Genomic DNA, 8,706 nt, shown 5'->3' on the forward strand with positions numbered 1-8,706 from the left:
GCATTCCTGTATATCAGCGACAAATCCTCTGAAATGGAAATGAGGACAACCACTCCACTCAAAATATCTTCAAAAAAAATAAAATACTTGGGAATCAACCTAACAAAAGAGGTGAAAGACTTATACAATGAAAATTACAGAACCCTAAAGAGAGAAATAGAAGAAGATCTTAGAAGATGGAAAAATATACCCTGTTCATGGATAGGCAGAACTAACATCATCAAAATGGCGATATTACCAAAAGTTCTCTATAGGTTTAATGCAATGCCAATCAAAATCCCAACGGCATTTCTTGTAGAAATAGAGAAAGCAATCATGAAATTCATATGGAAAAATAAAAGACCCAGAATAGCAAAAACAATGCTAAGCAGGAAGTGTGAATCAGGCGGTATAGCGATACCAGACTTCAAACTATACTACAGAGCAATAGTAACAAAAACAGCATGGTACTGGTACCAAAACAGGTGGGTGGACCAATGGTACAGAATAGAGGACACAGAAACCAATCCACAAAACTACAACTATCTTATATTTGATAAAGGGGCTAAAAGCATGCAATGGAGGAAGGATAGCATCTTCAACAAATGGTGCTGGGAAAACTGGAAATCCATATGCAACTATACAGGGAGATAAAGGTTATAAAAAACAAGCAATCAGAAATCCTAGAAATGCAGGAAGCAATAAACCAACTTAAAAACTCAATGGAGAATACTACCAGCAGAGTAGAACACTTAGAAGATAGAAAATCAGACAATGAAGACAAAGTATTTCAACTGGAAAAGAACATAGACAGCTCAGCAAGACTGTTAAGAAACCATGAGCAGAACATCCAAGAAATATGGGATAACATTAAGAGACCAAACTTAAGAGTCATTGGGATACAGGAAGGTACAGAGCTCCAAACCAAAGGAATGAGCAGTCTATTCAATGAAATAATACAAGAAAACTTCCCAGACTTGAAGAATGAGACACAATCCCAAATCCTAGAAGCCTACAGGACGCCGAATGTGCAAAATCATAAGAGATCCACACCTAGACACATTATAATGAAGATGCCCAACATACAGAATAAGGAGAGAATTTTAAAAGCTACAAGAGAAAGGAAGCAGATTACATTTAGGGGTAAGCCAATCAGGATAACAGCTGATCTTTCAACACAGACTCTGAAAGCTAGAAGATCCTGGAATAACATATTTCAAACACTGAAAGAAAATGGGTTCCAACCAAGAATTGTGAATCCAGTGAAATTAAGCTTCAGGATGGAGGATGAAATTAAAACCTTCCACGATAAACAAAAGTTTAAAGAATTCGCAGGTAGAAAACCATATCTTCAAAACATCATCGCCAAAGCATTACAGGAAGAGGAAATGGAAAATAACAATTAAAACCAACAGTGGGAGGTAGGACAGTAAAGGGGGGGGGAATAATCAAAGAGGAAAACAAACCATGTTTAGTAACAGAAATAAACAAATATGGCTGGAAGAACAACCCATATCTCAATAATAACCCTAAATGTTAATGGCTTAAACTCACCAATTAAGAGACACAGGCTAGTAGAATGGATCACAAAACAAGACCCAACAATATGCTGCCTGCAGGAGACGCATTTGATAGGAAAAGACATACATAGGCTGAAGGTGAAAGGTTGGGAAAAATCATATCACTCATATGGACTTCGGAAACAAGCAGGTGTGTCCATACTCATATCAAATAAAATAGATTTCAAGCCCAAGTTAATCAAAAGAGATAAAGAGGGACACTACATACTGCTTAAGGGAACCATACACCACCAAGACATAACAATCATAAATATTTATGCCCCAAACAATGGTGCAGCTATGTTCGTCAAGTTCAAGAGTCTAATAGACCACCACACCATAATCATGGGAGACTTCAACACACCTCTCTCGCCACTGGACAGATCTTCCAAACAAAAGTTGAATAAGGAAACTATAGAACTCAATAACACTATTAATAACCTAGACCTAATTGACATATATAGAGTATACCACCGAACATCAAGCAGTTACACTTTTTTCTCAGCAGCACATGGATCCTTCTCAAAAATAGATCATATATTATGTCACAGGGCAACTCTTAGACAATATAAAGGAGTAGAGATAATACCATGCATCTTATCTGATCATAATGGAATGAAACTGAAAATCAACGATAAAAGAAGGAAGGAAAAAGCATACATCACTTGGAGAATGAACAATAGTTTACTTAATGATCAATGGGTTATAGAAGACATCAAGGAGGAAATTAAAAAATTCTTAGAGATAAATGAAAACACAGACACAACATATCGGAATCTATGGGACACATTGAAAGCAGTTCTAAGAGGAAAATTCATTGCTTGGAGTTCATTCCTTAAAAAAAGAAAAAACCAACAAATAAATGATCTCTGTGTTTCTTTTGTTGTGTCATTTCGCTTTTGTTTTTTGTGCTTCTTTTGTTGTTGTGTCATAGATGCCGCCTTCACTCTCACTCAGGTGGAGGGACTTACTAGATTTTGCATGACTCCCTCAGATTGGGCTAGTCTAGTCCGCGCTTGTGTTTCCCCAGGGAAATATTAGGAGTCCAAAGTTGGCTGTTTAATGTTTCTGGCAGTACCCAAGACTCGGAGCGAGGTAGGAGACTTAAAATTACTTCACACAATTCACAATTGTTTAATGCTACATTACCCTCCGCAGCAGTCTGTCTCCAATCCCCTTTTCTGTTCCTTTCGGCTAATGTTACATCACAGGGGATGCTGGATTGTTCTAATGTTACCTGTCTCTTATCTGAGTGTTGGAACAGTTCTTGGACTGTAGCAGTGGTTATGAAAATTCCAACTTTTGTCCCAATCCCAGTCACTGCGGACCCAGATAAATTCCCCATTGTTGAGCTACTTAGAGTCCGCAGGGATTTTGGAATTACGGCAGCTATAGTGACAGCTGTGGCAGTGTCTGCTGCTGCAGCAGTTACGGCCAGAGTGGCCATGGCCAGTCAAGTACAAACTGCTGCCACCATTAATCAAGTTGTTCAACAAACTTCCACCATACTTGAATCCCAAAATACAATTAATCAACATATTTTGTCAGGGATTTTAGCTGCCAACCAAAGAATAGATTTACTCCAAGCTCAGGTAGAAGAATTGGCTGACTTGTTGCTTTTGGGTTGTGTTGACCAACGTGCACATTTATGCATAACCTCTGTCAGATTTAATGATTCCAGGAATGCCTCCCGCATCATTGGCGAATATTTGGCCGGAAATTGGTCCATGGCAACGGAAGACATGATCCAGTCTCAACTAACCCAGATAGCTGTCTTGAACAGTACTCGTGTCGATCCTGTGACTTTGGGTCAATTCACCGATTGGATATCTTCTGCTTTTTCCTTCTTCAAAGAGTGGGTGGGGGTAGGCATTTTTGGTGCAATGTGTTGCTTCGGCATGTTCCTCTGTTTGTGGTTTCTCTGTCGCCTTAAGGCCCGCAGTACTCACGATAAGGCTATGATCATACAAGCTCTTGCAGCTTTAGAAAATGGCAACTCACCTCAAGTCTGGCTTGCGCATCTTAAAAAGTAAACCTTTGACATGGTCGTTACACCCCAAGTTATTATAACATTGCACTGGGATCGACATGACTTTCCTTGTTATTCTCTTAGTGTTGGAAAGCCCTTGCACTCTGCCGGTCTTACTGCCATTGCACGCAGATGGGTTTCCACACTAGTGCTTTTCTATCGCCTTAAAGTCCGTGCCTTTCTTTCAGGGTGCTGTCAACTTGTTTGTCGTTATAAACAGCCACAGTTCAGCCTCAGCTATCCCCCTTCGTCCACCATCGTCACGATACAGGATGTGAGGCAAGGCACTGCACTTGAGTGATCCTTGACGTGGACCTCAAGGAGAGCATGTCCTACTGCATGCGGGTTAGACGCGTCCATGCCCCGCCCCATGAAAAAAGGCGTCGGCTGATATGGCCTCAGATCTGGGGATGGGCCCTCCTTAGGACTGAGCCATACTATGCAGCCACTTCTGCACAGTGGGATAGGACCTCTACTCTTGCCTGTATTGTTTTAAGAAAACAGAAAGGGGGAACTGTGGTGAGCCACTTCTGCCGTTTCTGCAGACTATGGTCGCCATTACAAGATGGTGCTGGCTCCGCTGTGGTCTGTGACAAACAACTCCTTATTTGGGAGAGTTGGCGCGTGGTTTTTCACCACCCTATGAGAAAGCTCCACGTGGCAGCTTCGCATTGGGGCTTGAGATGCTTTATTAAGGCTGGGAGGGGATCCGAGGGAGAGAAGAAGAAATATCAAGGGCCTGAATAAACTGCTGAAAGAAGATTCCTGAGTTGCGTCTTCCTTGCGGGCAAGGGGTCGCGACATCTGTGAGTTATTGTTCATTGTCTGTTCTATTCTGTTCATGCACATCACCTAAGCATGTATTTGTGTTGGCATTTGTGTCCCAGTGATAATGTCTGGTAACATTTCTCAAAAGTAAGTAATCAAAGGGAAATTGGCCAATAAATGTGGGAGTATAGCAAAGAAATAAAAATCAGTAATACTGGAAATAAAATGAGAATAAAAAATAAAATGGAGGTATAGAAGAAATAGTCAACTATAGGACAACTGAAATTACCACTGCCTGATAGACTCAAGATATGTAGCCAGAGGAATTTACTGAAGATGAACTCTTCCACATAAATGAGAAAATTGTGACAAACAGAATGAATACAACCCAAGGGAAATTACATCAGCCAAAACTTTTATATTAAAGAGATCGTTAGTGAAATTTTACAACATTGAAATCATTAAAGATAAAACATTCGACGCTGATACAAACTTAGAAAGAATAAAGAATTTTCCAGATCGTAGAAAGTATTATTATGTATTATTATTAGTTATACAATGAAAAGGAGACAAACGGCTGAAACTACTTGCTAAGTTTTCTTACAAAGATATAATGTTTTAAATATTAGTGTGATAAATATTAGTGTTGCTATTTTTATTTCCTGTACATTTGTAATTAATAATAAAAGTTTCTAATGTTTAGAAAATCATTTTATAGGTCATACAACATTTGTAATTTTTTGACTATTAAAATTGTTTTTTATGGTTTCAGCTTGAATAGTAATTTTTAGAGTTATGTGCAACCATGGAAATCAAGGATTGCCTAGATATTAAAATACCTATTATTTGCCAACATATTTGTCTCCAGTGCATATTGATATACTTTTTAAAGCAAGGAATATTTAATATTTGATTGTTGTAATATTAAGTTACTTTTGGATTAATTTTAGATATACAAAAATGCTGCAGAGATGGTCCCGCCAGTAACGTCCAGCTGCCCCGGACGGAGCTCGAGTGTATGGCGCCGAAGGAACCGGCTCCGGGGTCCCGATAACGGGCCTGCCCTCGTAGCTCTTGGCCTGCAGTGAGGGTCTCCCCTTATCTGAGAATGGCTACCTCACGATATGAGCCAGTGGCTGAAATTGGTGTCGGTGCCTACGGGACGGTGTACAAAGCCCGTGATCCCCACAGTGGCCACTTTGTGGCCCTCAAGAGTGTGAGAGTCCCCAATGGAGGAGGAGCTGGAGGGGGCCTTCCCATCAGCACAGTTCGTGAGGTGGCCTTATTGAGGCGCCTGGAGGCTTTTGAACATCCCAACGTTGTCCGGCTGATGGATGTCTGTGCCACTTCCCGGACCAACCGGGAAATCAAGGTGACCCTAGTGTTTGAGCATGTTGACCAAGACTTAAGGACCTATTTAGACAAGGCACTACCACCAGGCTTGCCAGCCGAGACCATCAAGGATCTGATGCGCCAGTTTCTAAGAGGCCTAGATTTTCTTCATGCCAATTGCATCGTTCATCGGGACCTGAAGCCAGAAAATATTCTGGTGACAAGTGGTGGGACAGTCAAGCTGGCTGACTTTGGCCTGGCCAGAATATACAGCTACCAGATGGCCCTTACACCTGTGGTTGTTACACTCTGGTACCGTGCTCCTGAAGTTCTTATGCAGTCTACATATGCAACCCCTGTGGACATGTGGCGCGTTGGCTGTATCTTTGCAGAGATGTTTCGTCGGAAGCCTCTCTTCTGTGGAAACTCTGAAGCTGACCAGTTGGGCAAAATCTTTGACCTGATCGGGCTGCCTCCAGAGGATGACTGGCCCCGAGATGTATCTCTACCCCGAGGAGCCTTTCCCCCAAGAGGACCTCGCCCGGTGCAGTCAGTGGTGCCTGAGATGGAGGAGTCTGGAGCTCAGTTGCTGCTGGAAATGCTGACTTTTAACCCACACAAGCGAATCTCTGCCTTCCGAGCCCTGCAGCACTCTTATCTACATAAGGAAGATGATCCAGAGTGAGCATTGGAGTGGCTGCCACAGAAGGAAGAGATGATGCAATTTTCCCTCTTCTGGACACTTGAGTGGAGAAAACGCCATTGAGAAGGCGACCTCTGCCTTTCTCTCTGAGGCTGTGAAGACTCCTCCAACTTTTCACAGAGAATTTTTTTGCTGCCTTAATGAAATTTTATACTCACTCTTCCTTTTGAGGCTTATCCTTCTCCTGCCCCCCCCCCATTTCTATACACTAAGGGGTCTATCTTTCCTCCTCTTCCCTACCTTGATATTGGGGTCCTTTTTTTATACAGGAAAACAAAACAAGACAAAGAAATATGGTCTTTTTTTTTTTTTGTTTCTTACTCTGATTGGCTTTGCCATTGGGTGATTTGAAAAACCACTTGAAAGAAGGAACTTCCCTGCACAACTATAAAGACTCTTTCATTAAGTTACACAGGGCCTAGGCTGTCAGTGGAGCTCTTTGACTGGAGGTTAAGGCGGCTTATGTTCACTAAGCTTTCTCAAAGTGGGTCTTGCATCTGATTTACTCTTGGAGCCAGGCCAAAGCATGTTGAGGTGGTCTAGCATGCAGAAGAGTGAAAAAAAAGAAAAAGCTATGAGTGAGTGACTCTACCCCACATCCATGCACTCCCAGGCTCTGTCTATATCCACTTGGGGAAACAGGGAGTATTTCCTCCTCCTTACTTACTCTTGTTCCAAAATATGTCAGGACTTAAAGCCTAGCCATTCAATTAGTTTTAGGGAATGTGGCAAAGGGCCTTTCCTTTTTCTTAAACAAAAAGGGCTTTAGACCCTAAATTTTCCCAAAGGGAGGAATAAAAAGCTGAGAGAAAACAGGGAAAAGTCAGAAGGGTCCTTAGTCTCATAGAAAGGCACTAGGGTTAGCTCGAGGGTCCTTCTGATTCCGAAATCTCATTGCTAGCCAAACACCAAGGATCTATGGAAACAAAGGAAGAGAAGCACAAGTTAGTTTTGAAATTTGGGGGATACACTTACTAGAGAAAGTGTATGAGGGAACTGAAGAATATTACCTCCGTAAAGCTAAAGAATAATCCAACACCCCCCAGGATTTTCAGGGCTTCGTCTGAATGCTTAAGAAACTTTTCTCCACACATCTGGCATGTGGAACTCCTGTTCTTGCAAATCTGAGGATTACAAAATGTGTTTACAGATAATGCAAAGTCCCTAGTAACAAAAATCCCACTTAGCTATATTCCCAGCATCCATATCCATATCTTCTCTTGTGCCAGTACAGTCCCAATACAAAGCTGCTAAAGAGGTAATGAGATTCCAATTAAATCGGCCAATGTGGGCATTGTCCTCATCTAGGTTGCTATTTTTCTCCCTGTTGTGATTCTCCATCCACCAACTCACTGCATTGCAAGAAGGATCATCTTGGTACACAGTTGTGAGGTTGAACAAGCCACAGCAATCAAAACTTCTTTCCAGTTCATGCCTGGTGCTGTTGCTCATGACCCACCAAGAAGCATTGATGACATCTGTCTAGAGAATACAAGCAAGGGGAAGTTATCTCCTATTCCCCTACATCCTGATCTTGGTTCAAGTGTCTCAGTTTCCCTGTTCTAACAAAAGAAGTCAACATCCTTTGGAAAGGAATGTATGTCACAATTACAGTGATAAATGTCTGCTTTGTCAAGTTCTCTAGATAACCCTCATGGAGAATTAACCATGTATCAGAGGAAGCGCATGGCTGAAGTAGTGGACCTAGGATGATTTGGGGGAGCAAAGTCAAGACTTAAAGTAAGGAGTTACATCAGAATCCCACTTGGTAAGGTGGGGAAAGGCAAGCAAATACTTGAAAGGGCATCCGCTTACCTGTTTGCTTCGGTTAATAGCCAAACATGAGCAAGAAATTCCAAACTGGAAGATGAAGACCAAACCAAGGATGATCATGTACTGAGAGGAAGAGTTAATGGAATAAAGTAACCAGATATTTAAAAAAAAACAAAAACAAAAACAAACAAAAAAAAAAACGCTGCAGAGTACCCATGTACCTTTCAACTATTTTCCTCTAATGGTAACATCCTATGTGACCATGGTACATTTGTCAAAACTAATAAATCAACATTGGCACCACACTGCTAATTAAACTATGGGATTTATGTTGGCTTCAACAGATTTTTTACTAATATCCCTCTTCCACTAATGTCTTTACTATTTCAATTTCATATACAGCAGTTTATACTCATAGTAAGTCCTCCAAAAACTTAGCACTTGCTTCTTTGTTTCTACCTGGCTTCCTTCCTTCCTTCCTTTATTTATTTATTTATTTATTTTGCTTTCCATATTGATTTTATTTTTTTAAATACACAATAATGGAATGCATTACAATTCTT

The 8,706-nt window shown here is 41.1% G+C and overlaps 2 protein-coding genes across 2 annotated transcripts; one reads left to right on the top strand and one right to left on the bottom strand.

The window, feature by feature from the left end:
* Positions 1 to 5,312: 5,312 nt before the first annotated feature.
* On the top strand, positions 5,313 to 6,666 carry LOC124081614 (cyclin-dependent kinase 4). The gene has a single exon (XM_046427832.2). The coding sequence runs from the start codon at positions 5,444 to 5,446 to the stop codon at positions 6,350 to 6,352; it is 909 nt and encodes a 302-aa protein (XP_046283788.1). The 5' UTR covers positions 5,313 to 5,443; the 3' UTR covers positions 6,353 to 6,666.
* On the bottom strand, positions 6,655 to 8,294 carry LOC124081615 (tetraspanin-31-like). The gene is made up of 4 exons (XM_046427834.2): positions 8,186 to 8,294; positions 7,724 to 7,852; positions 7,381 to 7,494; positions 6,655 to 7,286 (listed from the first exon to the last, which is right to left on the bottom strand). The coding sequence occupies exons 1-4, from the start codon at positions 8,261 to 8,263 to the stop codon at positions 7,212 to 7,214; spliced, it is 396 nt and encodes a 131-aa protein (XP_046283790.1). The 5' UTR covers positions 8,264 to 8,294; the 3' UTR covers positions 6,655 to 7,211.
* Positions 8,295 to 8,706: the final 412 nt, after the last annotated feature.

This window comes from Marmota monax, unplaced genomic scaffold, assembly GCF_021218885.2.
Source record: "Marmota monax isolate L192 unplaced genomic scaffold, Marmota_monax_Labrador192_F-V1.1 WCK01_AAM20220418_F8-fsc00067, whole genome shotgun sequence".
Lineage (NCBI taxonomy): Eukaryota > Metazoa > Chordata > Mammalia > Rodentia > Sciuridae > Marmota > Marmota monax.

Excerpts from the sequence above, each read along its gene's own strand:
- LOC124081614 (XM_046427832.2), top strand. The coding sequence starts at position 5,444 with ATGGCTACCTCACGATATGAGCCAGTGGCTGAAATTGGTGTCGGTGCC.
- LOC124081615 (XM_046427834.2), bottom strand. The coding sequence starts at position 8,263 with ATGATCATCCTTGGTTTGGTCTTCATCTTCCAGTTTGGAATTTCTTGC. Across the intron at positions 7,495-7,723 it reads ATGATCCTTCTTGCAATGCA|ATTTGCAAGAACAGGAGTTC; the intron begins GTGAGTTGGTGG and ends TGTAATCCTCAG. Across the intron at positions 7,287-7,380 it reads TATTCTTTAGCTTTACGGAG|ATCCTTGGTGTTTGGCTAGC; the intron begins GTAATATTCTTC and ends TTGTTTCCATAG.